The sequence below is a fragment of the Lepisma saccharinum genome, chromosome 1, assembly GCF_977018435.1.
Source record: "Lepisma saccharinum chromosome 1, izLepSacc3.1, whole genome shotgun sequence".
In the NCBI taxonomy this organism is placed as follows: Eukaryota; Metazoa; Arthropoda; class Insecta; order Zygentoma; family Lepismatidae; genus Lepisma; species Lepisma saccharinum.
The window spans coordinates 93776133-93793436 of NC_139229.1; the positions used below are offsets into that span (position 1 = coordinate 93776133).

At 39.3% G+C, this 17304-nt stretch overlaps 1 protein-coding gene across 5 annotated transcripts in view; it reads left to right on the forward strand.

Annotated features, from left to right (window-relative positions):
- LOC145984717 (uncharacterized) overlaps positions 1-17304 on the forward strand; it is a 76348-nt gene that overhangs the window by 40723 nt on the left and 18321 nt on the right. For 4 of the 5 annotated variants that reach the window (XM_083118225.1, XM_083118226.1, XM_083118229.1 and 1 more), the window contains exon 2: positions 16120-16341. In XM_083118225.1, the coding sequence (XP_082974351.1) occupies positions 16120-16341 (222 nt within the window). Of the gene's footprint in view, positions 1-1335; positions 1570-16119; positions 16342-17304 lie in introns of those variants that run through there. The other variant, XM_083118227.1, reaches the window with a different exon arrangement.

Here is a 17304-nt window from a genome sequence, read left to right on the forward strand (position 1 = left end):
AAATTTAATTAGATTACCATCCTGTGCGCACTGTCATGATGGTAGAGAGTCGGATTATGCAGGGATAGTGCCTGAAAAAATTCCACCCTGGGGAGATACCCCCAGGCAGCTGACTGGATCACCAAGGCTCAATTTGCCCTTGATTTATTTGATATTGAGCAATGACAACAGCAGAGGTTAGGAATTATAGTATAAATTTAATGAGCACCTACATTAAAACGAGCACATTTGATCGATTAATTTGGTTTATTTTACATCGTTTTTGTGCTACTTTTGGCTAATCGCGAAGATGATATGATGAAATTGATAAATGGACGCTCACAAAGAACATCCATGCCAAGCCGGGATTAAACCCGGACCCTTGGCGTCGTAGCATGCTGTGTATTTGACCAAAGATCAGATTTACATGTATAGCTTTATATTGATTCTGTTTTAGTTTAAATTTGTTAGCGGTGGCTCAGTCGGTAACGCGTCTGACTACCATTCTAAAGGTCCCGGGCCGGTTTAAATCCGGGTACTTTCTAACGTTGGAAGCGGCCCCGGCGCCCACCCAGCGTCGAATGACATGGGTACCTGGGGGAAACCCTGGGGGGTAAAGGCGGTCTGGAGCGTGATGCTGATCACATCACCCCCACTCACGACCAGATCAAGAAAGTGTGGGGCGTTACCCCAACACCCCCTATACGGTTTCATGGCGTGGTGCTAAGCACAGGGGAACACTTTACCTTTTACCTTTACCTTTACCTAAACACCTTTAAGGAGTATGTCTTCTCCAGAAACATTAATCAAAAAATATGTGTAGAGTTGTTTATAGAAACTGTAAATCAAAAGAGAAGTTGTGCAATGTAAAGAATAACGTTCGTACAAGAAGAATCTTTATATTAATTACCGAAGGTTGAATGCGTGGATGTCGTCTACAGCTTTTGTTTGATTTACTGCTAAATTTGTTTTTGTACGATTTGTTTTCAAAACGAGAGAAGAAAATTTCGAATTTAATTGTCCTTGTTTTATGTATCAAAACACATACAAATCATCGTACAATTTCATCGTATGCACACAAAATTAACTATTATAAGGATGAAAGTTTCGAACTATCGACCCAAGGCTCTTTTGAAGTTGTTTAGAAGTGGGGAGGTAGAAAAAGGAATGAAAAGGCATTAGTAGCACCTGTACACGCGGGAGAACTAGCGTGCGAGGCAACACTCAGTCAGTAGCACGCACGCAAATCCATTGACTTGCGCACCTAAACAAAATTTCGGACAATTCGTGTCACCCCACCTCCTAAACCGCTGAACTTACCCCTGGGTACTTGGACAACGTTTCCAGTGACATGATTATTCGGTTGTGTGCGTCGATGTAAGATCGTGTCGAAGTGAGCTTCCCTTACAAGACGATATCTGTTGAACCGGAAGCCTGCTTTCCTTCATCCTGTAATATGCATTATCGGTAAGGCTAGCTAGTACATTCCAAGCAAACTGGCGGGGTTAGAAAGACTGGAAGTTCCAATGGCGAAAGGCCAGGATGACGACGACAGTCTGTCAAGAAAAACGATATTCAGCTTCACACAAGGTGAGTCACATGTCCTGCACGATACTATCTTACATGTTCATGTCTGTGTTTCTTGGAATTGGAAGTGGAAGCGGGATTTGCGGTCAGATAGGCTTACAAAGAACTGCCTTCTCACCAGCTTCTAATGCCTTTTTTTGTGTGAGAGGGGTGGGAGGCAAGGTTGATACAAACTTCACGTATATGTGTGTACAATGCCGTCACTAGTAGTGTTGCCCACGGGACGAGACGAGACAGGCTTTTAAAAATTCGAGACGAGACGAGATTGATCATGTGTCCCGAGACAAACGAATATTTTCGAGACGAGACAGCATTTCACAGCATTTCCACGGGACGAGACAGGCCAAAGTCTCGTCTCGTTGGCAACACTAGTCACTAGTAGATGGACAAGAGTGGGTTCTAGTCCACCGCATAGGCGCCGACTCCATGGGGCTCGGGGGGCTCGAGCCCCCCTCCCAAATGTTAATGATGTGGGGGCAGAGCCCCTCAAATAATTTTGCTTAAGAGGATCTAATGTATTATTTTGCTTCTCTTGTAAAGTTTACTCTGAATTGTGCAACATGAACTTAACTTTAAATACACATTTGAAATGTTCTAAACCATCAACTTTTGGGGGGGGCTATGACCGGAGACAGCAAAACACATGACTTATTACTATATACTAAGTACATAAATATGAGTATTGTTAACATTTTTACTAAAAAGAGTTTAAAAATAACGAGGTGATATGACAATTATACCAGTATCTTGTTTAGTGAAGTTTGAACAATTTGAGGTCGTAAACACGACTTTCAAGCAATATTGATATGTACGATATTTAGTTAGCCTCGAAATCTCTTCCTCTAGTCCAAAGAATAAGGGAAAAATAATTCTAAAGTCTTTGAGTTTATTTAACACTGGCTTGCAGTAAAGTACGCAAGGAAAGCTTATGAAAAGTCTGTATTGCGAAAGCGGGAACGGCTATGATCAAAGGCATTATTGCTAAAGCACGGCGTGCTATGTGTTTATTTATTATTGCAAAATTAAATTTAAAAAGTAAAATATTGTAGCAAGAACAAAAAAGTAAAACTATTTGCCTGCGATTTGTGTTAGCGTTTATCTAAATAATTAAATAAAACTGTTAAATAATGTAAATATTCGCTATTTTTATGGGCACGTCAACACTAAGGTTCTTTGCACCCGTCACATGTCCTTTCTTTACAAGTCTGTTGCGGACATTAAAACACACCCATGCCCTCGCCAGGACTCGAACCCGAGACCTCCGGATCAAAGCGAGTTGAGCTGACCACCCAACACGCTCGGCATAAAACTGTTATGTTGGCCTCTTAATGTAAATACATAGCCTACTTATAAATAAAAAATGTTAATTGTTATCTAAAAAACAAATGAGCAGACACACGTTTTTCATGTTACATTTCATTTGCATGAGGAATATAATAGCTGCTTAAAAACTGCTATAGGAAGACGTAATTTTTATTTTTAAAAAAGGGAGGGAGTGAGTCATTCATTCATTTATTTTAGTGATCAGAGCCCCCCAATAATGTTGACAAGTCGGCGCCTCTGGCCCACCGTAAAAAATAGTCTTAGCCCACCATCTGTCAACCAGTGTGCGAATTAACGTGGCGGATGCCGGGCATTCCCCCTCCCCACAATTTTTTTTATCGCCGGCAGAAGATTTTTTTTCCATTCCAGGGATGTTTTTATCCCCGCCAAAGAAAATGGAATTGAAAGCATGTAGTATATATATACACTATTTCTTAACTATGGAACAAACACCACTGAAAAATATTTCGGGAAAACAGTCACTTAACCTTTAAAAAAATTGCGGGGGGGGGGGCAAGGACAGTTTCCTTTTTCTTTGTAGAAAATGCTTAGCATTAAGAGGCAATAGTGCGGAGGCAAAAAGTGACAAAAAGGGGGGGGCAACTGCGCTCTTAATCGCCGCCAATGCTCGAGAGATAAAAAGGTGTAAAAAGCCCCTTCAGAAAGGTTCAAAGTGCAAGGCTGTAAAGGGACCTGCACAGGACAAACACAACACACATTATCAATGCGGATAATACTTTAAGAAAGCTATTGCATATTACATCGGGGCCGGGGCATTAAATTGATAGCTTGCTTCCAGTCAACATTATATTGCGTTTGCTTTTGACGAACTATTATGATACCGAAAACGTCTTAGGATATTTATTACACGTTCGTATGACATAATCGTATTGCACTTAAGCTTATTGGCCAATATCCAAATGGATTTCCAAGGCAAGGTCTATCGTTTAGTATTCGAAGACTTTGATCTAAGCAGTGGCGGCTCGTGGTCTGGCTCTATGGGTGTGCACTTCAGTCATTCGTCCAGAAGTGTTATACCACCCCTGTGAAATACTCGCACCCGTTTTTGCGTACATAATGAAGCTTAATATATTGGCAACCCAAGTTTTGATCACCTTTCACTGAAAATAGGGCTATGACAGAGTTATACGTATTTCATGATTTTTTTAACACGAATTTTTTTACAAATTTCAAATATTTCTGAAATTATCCAGCCAATCACGAGAAGAGCGATGTTAATGTGCAGTATGTAATTCAGCATTCGATAACCTGACAAAATCACTCAAAACATAGAAATACCGATCTACAATATCAATACTATTGTCGATTTGCAAAATATTTCGTACAATCTTTCTCTCCGGCTCTGCTGAGGAGAATAATAACATTGGCGTACACCAAAAAAGCCGATCCAACTACCACATGGAGGAAATCAGTTGTAATCTATCTAGCTGTTGTTTATTTCTAATGACAGACTGATCAAACCAAGCAAATCAAGCGAAATCAAGAGAATAATAAATGTTAAAGCAAATAACAGTACTCACTAAGTTCACACTGCCCTGCATCGTAATCGTACTTCAGAATTTTCCTTATCTTCCGCCGTATCCATATATTACTGCAGTTGCTAAAGGCTTTGTAGCTAACTTCCCTCCAAAAATTCAATAACGTTAAATATTAAGTCTGCTTTCGCTATGCACAGTTTCCCTATTCATCATCAAATCAAACACTTTGCACTGAAACAGGAACGACCTTTTGACAGCGTTAAATAATTTTGTAACGCAGTAACATCCACACAATGCAAAATAGCTGACTATTTGATGCACGCTCCCTCCCCGCGGGTTGGTAATTCGGCTACTGCGCCACAGGCCGTTTATTTTGACCAAGATGCACGATGCAAAGGCGTGCTAAAAACATCCGTTTTGGTTTCAGTTGCCCTCCTCCTTTTCTTCCCCTGTTATGCTCGAGACAATATACCATCGAAATTTCCCTTTTATAAAAAAAAAATCCTTCAATTTGTGATGAATATGGGTTGCATCGACTGCGTCACATGATCTTCAATGGAATGGGTTTGCAACGCTACATTTACTCGCACACAGATCGCTGCGTTCACAGCCTTCCTAAATGATACAATCTCCCCTCACATGGCGCTCAACCCAAAACACCCAGTCAGCGTCCTCTACGCGACTGCTGCAACAGCGTCATAGCGAGCGAAACTACAATTGTGTTCCAGCCCCGATCGCGGCCTGGTCTACGCGGGTTGATATCACGGATCGCAGACTTCTCCACCATCTCTCTTGGTGGAGCGGCGTGGGAACACTTGATGTTTCGAAGGAGATAGAGTTCAATAAATAAGTAAAATAATAATGATTTGCATTACAGATTTATTTTGGTGTGCACATGCGAATTTGCGAATAGGCAGAAACCGCTACTGGATCTAAGTAACTTTATTGAGTGCAAGACTCTACTTGCTTGTACATCTTGCAAGTGTTGTTCAGCCTTACAGTGTCCGTTACGATGACATTTGTGATAGTAGTTCCACTACACAAATCACACGTAAGGGATTTTACATTAAATGTGTTATTGAACATGTCAATTTTTAACATTTCATTTCGTTATAGTGCAGGTACTAAATGCAATTTATGTAGATACACTTTCTTAAACAACTACTCTAGAAATCACTATACTTAGGATGATATTCAGCGAACAACTTCACCCATAATTCATTCATTTCTGGCTAACTGGTCAGATCCTGCGTTGAAAACATGCAGGGTAAGCGTTGTACCGAAGTGATTCAAGGTATGATTATAATCATAATTATCGTGATCAATGAGGAATGCATACATTTTACCTTTTCCGAAGCCTTACAGAAACTGTGAAAAGTATGTAAAGTGGTGAAATGCAAATGTTCTTGCTGTAAGAAGGTTTCTCATACGCTTTTCCTTCCATGCGTGAATTTGTTTGCCCGATTTCTTCAAGTTGAATATCATCCATTACTTTTGAAGTAACAGTGTTGTTGAATTAAAGGGTAATTTCTTGCATGGCCGTATTTAGAGGGTGGGTTTTTAGGGTTCAAACCCCCCCGAAACTTTTGGCATGTTGGATTAATGGAAGTTCAGAAAGAAAAATTTGTAACACACTTTCAAAAATTTATTCGCAGTTTCACAAAAATATATACAACAGGGAGACAATCCTGGAATGGTCGACAAACATTTTGAATTCTGAAATTTGAGCGAAACTTATTTCATTCTCAGAATCGCAGCACCCGCGACCCCTTCATTTTCACTTTTGCTGTCCTCTTTCCAGTGCTGTTCCTGGATCAGACTGAAAATTCCCTTGTGATTGTCCCAAAATTCCCGTCCCAACTTTTAAATTACCCCTTTATGAGAGTTCAAAACTAGGATATCCAGCTTCGTAGCGCGTTGCAATCACTATCCTTCACCCAGCGGTTCGATATAGTAGATACATTTAACCCATATGCGGTCCTATAAAACGCATACTTGTATTGCATAGTGGTTGTATATAATGATGTTTGGTAAGTATAGGACCAATATGAGCGTAGGAAAGTGAGATCGAACTGGTTCATAGAAACCCCCCTCCTCCCCGAATTGACATCGTTTATTGCAAGTTACCAAATAGCAGAATGTTTGTTAGTTTTATTGTTAATAACGGAAATAATGTCCAGTTAGTTAGTATTCCAACAGAATAACCAAAGGAAAACGGCGTTAGATTGAAAAATTGAGGTAACAATACAGGCACCAGGTTATGCTTTACCATTTAATCCAAAGAATAACTGGCTTCACAGTTTTCAAAATTCCAAAAATTAAGTTTTATGTGAATGATCAAACAACATAAACTTTATGACTAACATTTCTCTCTTACTTTTAAAGCTTTTTCTTGAGGTACCTAAAACTGATTAACAAAATATAATAACTGCATTTCATGAAACGTAAAATAAACAAATAGAAACAGTTGTGTAGCATATTCACACTTCTGATGGATAAAATAGAAAAGTCTCCTCAAGGATATAAGGACAGCAATAACACGTAATAATAATAATACGTTGGGAATTAATTAGTTTATGAAATTTTTAAAAATATTATTATTATTAGCCTCTTGGCTAATTTGCGAAGATGGGATGAGTGATGAAATGATGAAATTGATGAATGGACATTCACGAACAACCAAGCCCGAGCGAGATTCGAACCCGGGACCCTTGGCGTCGCAGCGCGATGTGCTAACAATTTTTTTTAAGGAATACCCCTATTCGGAAGTATCCCCCGTCATTCACACATTTCTCACTTTCCCACATGTCAATTTTCACTGTATTCTCGTTTTTTACTATTTTTTTCGGACAAACACAAATATCCAAGCCCGAGCGGGATTCGAATCCGGGACTCCTGGCTTTGTAGCGCGCTATGCTAACCACTTTTTTTCTTCTTTCAAAAAGGAAATACCCCCTACACGGAGGTATCCCCCACCATTCACACTTTTTCTCACTTCTACACTTTGCAATTGTTACAGTTGCTCAGTTTCTTATCATCTGGACAAACACAATACCCATGCCTTACCCGGGACTCGAACCCGGAACCCCTGGCGTTGTAGCGCGCTCTGATAACCACTCCGCCACGGAGGTCGACACCACTCGGCCACAGGGTGCGGCTTGTATTATTTAATTTTCTTGCGACGCACGTGGGAAAGATTATGAGTGACTCCCCCCCCCCGAAAATTTTTGCCGTCTACGGCCATGATTTCTCGAAATATGCTTTGATGTATAAAACTCAACATTGAAACATGTTTAATTTTGTCAAGTTTCTAAATCTCAAATGTTGAAATTACATATAAGAATAGATGTTTTGGAAAGAAAAATAACATAATTTCTGAATTTTGTTCCTCATTCCTTACTTATGCCCTCCAGGCAGGATATGATTTTGAAATTGTTTATCTTGCCACCTCGGTAGCCAAGCGTGTTGAAAGTTCGACTCACACAACCCTAATGAATGTTTTGGGTTCGTATCCAAGTTCTGTGATGAGGGATTTCTATGTGTTTGTCCGTCCATTAGTTCTATCATTATTCATCTTCACCATCCCAGTGGTCGAACGCGTTCAGTGGTGACTCAACATCTCGACACCAGAGTTCGAGTCGTGAACTAGATATGGTCGTTTCTTGATCGTTATTTAACATTTTCATTTAATTAAAGTTCATCCTCAAAGGCACGATTAACAAAAAGTTAGAAAAAGTGATTCAAAGTAAGAAAGCACAATTCATCCTCATCGTATCGATTAAACGTAAAAGTTTAGAAAGTGACATGAGTAAAAGAAGTAAATAATGCAAGTTAATCGTGCAAAATACTCAGAATTTTCATCAAATTTGGAGGCTACAGTGCCAACGCCAACAGGTACCTTTTTAAAAAGCTCTAATGCACGTTTTTATATGCCATTCGGTGAATATTAAATGTAACTATCCTTCAGAAAATATTTTCTCCCTCTTCATCTCCACAATTTCTTTTCTGGTGACGTCACCGCTCCTCAGTCAAATTCATTGTTGGTATTGTGACTTCAAAGCAAATACTTGGAGAGTATATGATTCGAGCATTTTACAAACTCAGTGTGTGACATCTATCAATTACGGTATAAGTATTTTACAGGATCTATGTGCTCTAATAGTGCACGCTAGAAAAAGAAGTTACTGTTGCTGTACTTTGACTGAATTTCAACTAGCTCGAAACGATCCGCATTACTACGAATAGCCAACAGCAAATAATTCCTGTTATCGCTGTCATAGCCACGATCTTCGGATACCGATTGTAGTGATGATGTCATTGGTAAACCTTTCGGAAGCGTTCACGATTAAGATTTCGTGAGGGAGGTCCAAGGTGGAAACATGGAGCTGAGTACATTGGAAATTTTGAACGAGCACGTTTCGATGGCGTCACCAGAACAACCTTGTCTTTCTGAAGAATCAAATATTATAAATTTAAGTTTTAAATGTAATTAATTTCACATTTTTATGTCAACTTACGTGAGTTCAATTATCACCGGAAAGCCTAAATTTGAAAGACACTCCATTACTGTCATTTTGTGCAAATTTCGTTAGGCCTCCAGAAGCATTGTCGGAATCAGTATGCAAAATCCTGGGTCCGAACCTTCATAGGCGGTGCCATAATTTTCGGAAGGGACGGTCACGCTGTTGATATGCAATCTAATAGTGAGACTAATAAAAATGATGAAATCATAATTTTTATAAACGAATAATACACTATTATTTCACTAGCAATTTATTGTTATTATTATTATTTATCTCTTCAGAGCCATGGTGGTCTAATTCCCGGGTTCGAATCCTTGTTCGGACATGGATGTTTGTGCTTGTCCAAATGAGAATACTGAGAATACAGAGAAATTTGACATTTGTGAAAATTTAAGAAAAACTTGAAAAAACGGGGGATGCTACCGATTAGGAGTATTCCTTTTATTTAAAAAAGAAAAAGTCGGTAGGACGTCTGACTGCTACGCGGGAGACCCGGGATCCATTCCCGGGGTGATGATCTAAGGTCGGAATTTTTCCGGTCTTGTCCCCGCATAAAGCGGTTCTGGGACTTGGGGCTCACCCAGCCTCAATCAATGGGTATCTGGGTTCAACCCTGGAGGTAAAGCGTGATGCTGATCACACCACCTCCAAAACGGCCGAGATCGAGAATTTTGTGGGGCCCTGCCCCCACATTCCCTAAACGTACCTTAATGGCACGGTGAACTTCACTTTACCTATTTATCTCTTCATTATTATCATTATACTCTTGTTCTCTATACCTCAAATGAGTGTATATCCGGCACAACGTTTATTCCTTCTTTCTTCACAGGCAAATTGTCCATCGCCAATTTCATTATTTTTTCTCTCACATGCTAAGTGTTTGTAAGGAATGGAATTGTACTGATTCTGGTGCAGAGGTTACCAACTGATTCGTTGCCGTTTTGTTTCAATTTTTGAACCTCGCATTGCGACGTTGCATGGAACATGGCGATGGACAATACCCTGGTAATTTATGCATCTCACTCTAGCAGCACCTTCCAAAAAATCTCCACGAACGCACACGCCGTATTCTAAGAGTGAGCATGGAGAAGGGTGTGTTAAATGTCAAAAGAGAGATCGATTATGTGCAACGATTTGATGTCAAATGTTCCTTGTGTTCCAGAACACACGCAATTTGGAACATCAATCAAATTGTCCCCCAAACTTTCAACATCCAGCACAATGAAAACCCGTTGCAGATGCACGCAAGCTAGATAATATCGAGTACCAGGACATATATTACAACGAATTCCCAGAACTTTTTACATTAGTCCATCGGTTCCGGAACTTTGTGATATGACATCTCTCTCCCCCTCCTCTCCATTACAGAACAATCTAATATTTTTTGGATTAAACAAAAAAAAAAAAAAAAAAAAAAAAAAAACACGAAAATATTCGAGACGAAAGTCTTGAATGTAAATCTTGTTCTGGCCTGTTTTACATGTGCATCGTTGATGTACAGTCACCGGCAATACAAATTGGGCACCTATATCCTGAAATACTCGCTTCCCTGCAATGCTTTGTGTGTGTTGCCTATCTCTATAGCGTTGGTAGAAGTCGCCATTGAAAATTTGCCATTAAAATCCACTTATCGCCGTAGAGTTAGGCAAAACACATAACGCCTTGCAGGGAAGCCAGTATTACAGGATCAAATTGTCCCATTTTTATTGCCGATGACTGTACGTAAGGAGGAAGCACGACTTAGTCTTTTCCGGTCTAGCACTAGATATCTATGGATTTGACATTTCACGAAGCGTGTTGTAATCTCAGAAGAATTGATAGAAGCGGAAACAGCTTTTTTTCACTTGTTCAAGTGTAATCTGTAATTTGCCATAGAAAGCAGAACGGGAGTTGACACAAAACTCTTTCACTGAATCTGTTCTTGTTCGAATGCAGTTGGAATAAGTGAATGTGGAGCAAGTCACTTCCCTAGAGAAATATAATTGCGAGGCCTGTAAACGAAATGTTCCCAACACATTGTAAGAACGGATTTTTTCCGTTGTACTGTTTTGGCTACAGTGGAAACCTGTTGCGTAGATTGTGGCATTCAAGATACACTGGATGCAAAAACGCAGTAAGTGAGGATGAGTGTGTGTGTGTGTGTGTATGTGTGTAATTTCTGTTTGCATTTAACTCACCAAAAAGATGCATCTTTTTTCTTGGTAGTTTGATTAAAAAGAGGCCACAATTGCACGCTTATACAGGGTGAACGTAAAGTCTCGACATCTCTACATAGAATTTATATATTGTTGATGGTTTTGCAAGTTAGGGAACCTGCACTGAGTAAAGTATATTCTCACTCAATCTCATCCAAGACACGGGACTACAATGTTATCACTAAAATAATCCTTGAAGGTTTCCTGGCGGCGAATAGCGAAGAGGTTTTTTCGGGCAATCAACCAGGTGATTTCCGGATAGGCCTATCTTATAGCCTATCCGGAAATCACCTGGTTCATTGCCCGAGAAAACTTCTTCAATGTTATCACTACTTTTAAGCCAATCCTTGTATTTGCAGAAATGTTACACTAGCAATAGAGTATTGAACATTCCGAAAATAGCTATTTTCAAAATATCACTAGAACAAAGAAATAAGGGAGCTAGAGAGAAAGTTCTGGGGCAATTTGACTTTCATATTTCCCAGTTTTTTTTACCCACGAAATGAGCTGCGAGAGATCTTTCTCGTCGGAAATTGTCAAATCTCTTACGGAAATATGTCAGTTATATTTTTAAAATATGAAGTATTATTATGCAATTTGTGTCTTTTCAAATTTCATTTGAACGAAAATTTCTGAAATGTAATTCATCGAACTAGTGTTACTTGTTTCAGACAGCCAGGGGTCCCGGATTTGAATCCTGGCCTTGGTATGAGTATTCTTTGTGAGTGTCCCTACATCAATTTCATCAAATCATCACTCATCCTGCCGGCTCCCGTGGCGGAGTGGTTAGCACATCGCGCTACGATGCCATAGGTCCCGGGTTCGAATCCCGACCCGGGTATGGGTGTTTGTGAGTGTTCCTGTTCATTCATCATATCATCACTCATCCCCATTTTCGCGTTTAGCCAAAAGTGGCACAAAGGCGAAGTAAAATAAACCAACTCAATCAAACATGTGTCAGACAAGGCCGTATTTAGGGGGTCCAGGGGGTCCGGAGCCCCCCGAAAGACTTACCAACTACAAAAATTAAATAATAAAAATATGTTGCTTTATATAACCGAGGGTTATTTGTTTCAATTTATTTGAAGGCAGTAAATTTCTAGTTTTTATAAGTATTTAATTTAATATTAATTTGATGTGTGTGTGTAAACAAAAGGTACCGTAGTATGTACAGTGGCTCTAAAACGTTTTAGGACAACGACATTTTAAACTAGGCAACCCAACTTACCCAAGGCGTTGTTGGTTTGCCTGTAGAGTTAGGCTAAATTTCAGGGTTGCCACATGCACAATTGATATTTATAAAATACGCGAAAGAAAGAAATCCAAGTATTATTGTATAAAACTAGAAAAAAATATCAGTATTACATTTATGGCAAATGAGAAATACTTTCTGAAAGAAAGAAAATCGATTTTCTAGTATTCATAGATGATGAGTCTACACAAAGGAAAAGATGAGAGATGAAACAGGAGGGGACAACAGAGAGGAGAAGAGAGAAAGCAAAAGGGGAAGAGGAAAAGCAAAGGAGGGAAGAAAATGAAGGACAGAAGTGGATAGGAGAAGTAATGAGGAGAAAGGCAAAATATGCGAGAAGAGATGAGGAAAATGGAGCAAAGAGGGGAGAAGAGAGGAAGGCAATCAGGATGAGAAAAAAGGAGAGGAGGAGTTTCGAGAGGAGAGAAGGAGACGAGAAGAGGGAAGTGGAGAATAGAGTGAAAGACAGAAGAAGAGAAGAACGAAAAGAAGAGGAGAAGAGTGCGGTGGAGTCGGAAAAAGGAGACAGGAGAAGAGATAAGAGGAGTGGAGAGAGTGGGATGGAGACAAGAGGGGAGAAATGGAAGGAGGGCGATATTAGATAAAGCAGAGCAGAAGGAGGGTAGAGAAGAAGGAGAAGAACAGAAGAACAGAAAAGACTGGAGACGAGAGGAGGGAAGATGTAGTTGTAGAAAATATCGTCTCGGCGTCAAGAATTGATGCATTGATCAAATTATCGACATGAAACATTCAATAACATTTTAAAATGTATTTGAGAATGTATTAGATGGGTGCGAAATGCCTTTTGGTTGGGTCAGAGCAAGATAAAATCTTCCACGTAAGATCTTTGATTTTACCTACGATTATACCACTAAAAACATGAATGTAATTTTAATATTTATAAGAATTATCCAATTTTTCTCCACTTCTCGGTTCGTTGAAATGGAGATTTTATTTCCCCTCCCCCCATCGTTAATTCCAAACTGAATCATTCCGTTTCACGCGGCGTGGACAATGAGCACAATGGGACATGTCTAAAACATATGAAAATTTTCTGAAACCGGAGGGGTTTGAACCGACGACCGTCAGGTTGACAATCCTTAAAGGTATCCACTACCCTACAAGTTTTTGCTCCTGAAAGCAGGTAGAAGCAGCTGACCAATGTGAAATGTAGATCAAACTCTCCTCCTACATGTAATGTGCAAAGAAAAGGAAGGTACTATGAATCGGCGTAAACATTTAATGGAGAATTGCACATGATGAAAACTTTTCATTCGATATTTTCGTAGGTATCGTTGCATTAAACTCGAGTGGGAAAAGGGGTACAATTTGTATGTCCTGAACTACCACAAACATAAATAGTTATTTCATTAATATTTGTCAATGCCTTTGAAGCAGTACACAATTATCTTTAGAGTATCATAATTCACAATCTTATACATGAAAGTATTCCTTTGAACGTGTGTCAATTCATTTATTTGTTTATATTTTTTTTAGCAAATTCCAGATGCAGAAGAATGTATCTACCGTACACTGGTATTACAAATAATCTTACCATGTTCTTGTTTAATAGAAGGAGAAATATACAGGGTGGCTCAATAAGTCACTTAACACCCCCCCAGTACAACGCCACTGCGGCATGGAACGTGAAAATGGCGATGACCAATGGTTATCAGGCCAAGGGGGAACCACATTGACGTCACTCGCATGGTCGGCAGCCATCTTGATGTCCGCCATCTTGAATTCAACTTCAGAAATTTAAATGGGAAGGGTGTCGTGCGACATATCAAAATGGGCTAGAATTTCACCAGGAAAACAACTGTGACATTTGTTTTCACCTAACTTTAATTGTTGCAGAGTTAACAATACCACAAAGTTATAACACATGCTCAGTATGACGTCCCTCTTGCGCAACACACACGTGTAATCGTCTCTCCCATGACCTTACCACATTGTGAAGAACCTCAGGAGTTATTGCAGTACAGGCATCCACAATGTGTGTGCGCAAGTGGGCCAGATCCCTGATTTTCGTAACATACACCATGGCTTTCAGAGTGTTGCGCAAGAGGGACGTCATATTGAGCATGTGTTATAACTTTTTCATTCATGTTTTTAGTGGTATAATCGTAGGTAAAATCAAAGATCTTACGTGGAAGATTTTATCTTGCTCTGACCCAACCAAAAGGCATTTCGCACCCATCTAATACATTCTCAAATACATTTTAAAATATTATTGAATGTTTCATGTCGATAATTTGATCAATGCATCAATTCTTGACGCCGAGACGATATTTTCTGCAAATACATCTTCCCTCCTCTCGTCTCCAGTCTTTTCTGTTCTTCTGTTCTTCTCCTTCTTCTCTACCCTCCTTCTGCTCTGCTTTATCTAATATCGCCCTCCTTCCATTTCTCCCCTCTTGTCTCCATCCCACTCTCTCCACTCCTCTTATCTCTTCTCCTGTCTCCTTTTTCCGACTCCACCGCACTCTTCTCCTCTTCTTTTCGTTCTTCTCTTCTTCTGTCTTTCACTCTATTCTCCACTTCCCTCTTCTCGTCTCCTTCTCTCCTCTCGAAACTCATCCTCTCCTCTTTTCTCATCCTGATTGCCTTCCTCTCTTCTCCCCTCTTTGCTCCATTTTCCTCATCTCTTCTCGCATCTTTTGCCTTTCTCCTCATTACTTCTCCTATCCACTTCTGTCCTTCATTTTCTTCCCTCCTTTGCTTTTCCTCTTCCCCTTTTGCTTTCTCTCTTCTCCTCTCTGTTGTCCCCTCCTGTTTCATCTCTCATCTTTTCCTTTGTGTAGACTCATCATCTATGAAATACTAGAAAATCGATTTTCTTTCTTTCAGAAAGTATTTCTCATTTGCCACAAATGTAATACTGATATTTTTTTTCTAGTTTTATACAATAATACTTGGATTTCTTTCTTTCGCGTATTTTATAAATATCAATTGTGCATGTAGCAACCCTGAAATTTAGCCTAACTTTACATGCAACCCAACAACTCCTTGGGTAAGTTGGGTTGCCTAGTTTAAAATGTCGTTGTCTTAAAACTTTTGAGAGCCACTGTACAATGGCTGCATTACAAGAACATAATTATTTTATTTGGTGACGCTTGACACTTAACTATCCTACCGCACTGTAAAGTACGTATATAGGGGCGAAGCTCAATATTCCGGACTCCCCCCCGAAAGACTTACATTAAACAATGAAAATACACTTGTTTAGCATTTGTTGTAAAATCTAGGGTTATCTATTTCCACCGAACTTTCAATGACAGTACTAAATATATTAATCTGATTAATTTTCGTCAACGGATCTAATATTCTTTCATGTTATTTAATAAATATTTAATTCTTTATCCATTTGGCACTGATTTCCTTGCCAGGGCAGTTCCTTTCATACAAATTTTAGCAATCTTAACTAAACGCTAGATAATGAATACATGCTGTTATATCTCTATTTTTACACAGTTTTTATGTAATAACAACACTACAATATTAATTTAATATTTATTAATTATTATTAATTTAATTTAATGTAATTATTTTAATTTTAGCGTTTATATTATTTATTATTATTATTATTATTTCTGAGACACTTGTTTCGGACCCCCCCGAAATAAATTTCTAAATACGTGCATGGTGTCAGACAGTTTATAAGGGGAACGACTTTGATTTATTGTACTGGAAATTGGAAGGATGCAATGTATGCTGTGTTCTTGTACCATTGAATAAGATAGTATTTTGTTTCTTTGCAGTGAGCGCTGCCCTTCAGACTATGAATGGCACAGACAGCGCGGGCAAAGACGCCACTGACCCCGTAGACCCTCTCCCTGGCCCTTTGGCCGTGTTCTCCCTCATCGTTCCCGCCAGGATGGAGAGACTTTCGTACCGCGACCAGAAGATGGCTCTGCGCTCGGCCATCGCCAACAGCCCGCACTTCAAGGAGGGGTACCTGCTGGAAACGTGCGAGAAGGGAGGTGAGGTCACACACCAGCTCTACCTTCTGTTAATAATACACCACCCACATTTCATGAATGTATAGTGAAAGGGCAGAGTACTTTGCATTTCCTAAACAAAGTTTTGCGTGATGCCACCTCTGTTTTTATATCTGCTAAAATCCTAATGATTTGCTTTTGTTATGGTTCAAGTCCTGATTGGAACGCTTCCTTACTTCAAAGAAAGTTCCGAAAGATCAGTTTCCCTCTGACGTCGCAGTTCGTGTTGGTTGAATGTCTAAACAGTGCAGGTAAAAGTGACAACAGCACCTGTCAGAAAAACAGGTGCTGGCTCGAAAAAAGATACGCGTCCGGTCAGCTTCCTCTCGAGCTGTGTTAAAGATACCGAACTAGCGTTCCAATCAGGACTTGAACTTTACCTAAATGCTTCTAACTTATCGATGAAATCCTGCTAAATATTATTCCATAATTCATTATCGAATGAAACATATAAAACTATTAAAATAAATACTTAATTTTTTGTATAAAGATAAATTTATTACAAAAAGAAAGCCTAAACATTACATTTTTATTTGTGGAAAAGAGTATTGGACAAATGGTGACCGTTCATGTTTTCATATTCAATTATTCTTGAAGCGCTCAGAAGTTACAGTTTGAGCATTACCATAATCATCTTCAAAGATATAAGGGCCAATGATTCCTTGGCTTAATAGGGCAGCCCAGACGACAACTTTTGGTGAATGTAATGGCGTCTCATGAAGGTTTTTGAGGTTTTCCTCTGCCCATTATCGGCAGTTCTGTTTATTAACATGACCGTTTATGTGAAGATTTGATTAATCAGAAAACGATCATGGTCATGCTCAAACTGTAACTTCTGAGCGCTTCAAGAATAATTGAATGTGAAAACATGAACGGTCACCATTTGTCCAATACTCTTTTCCACAAATAAAAATTTATTTAATGTTTAAGCTTTCTATTGGTAAT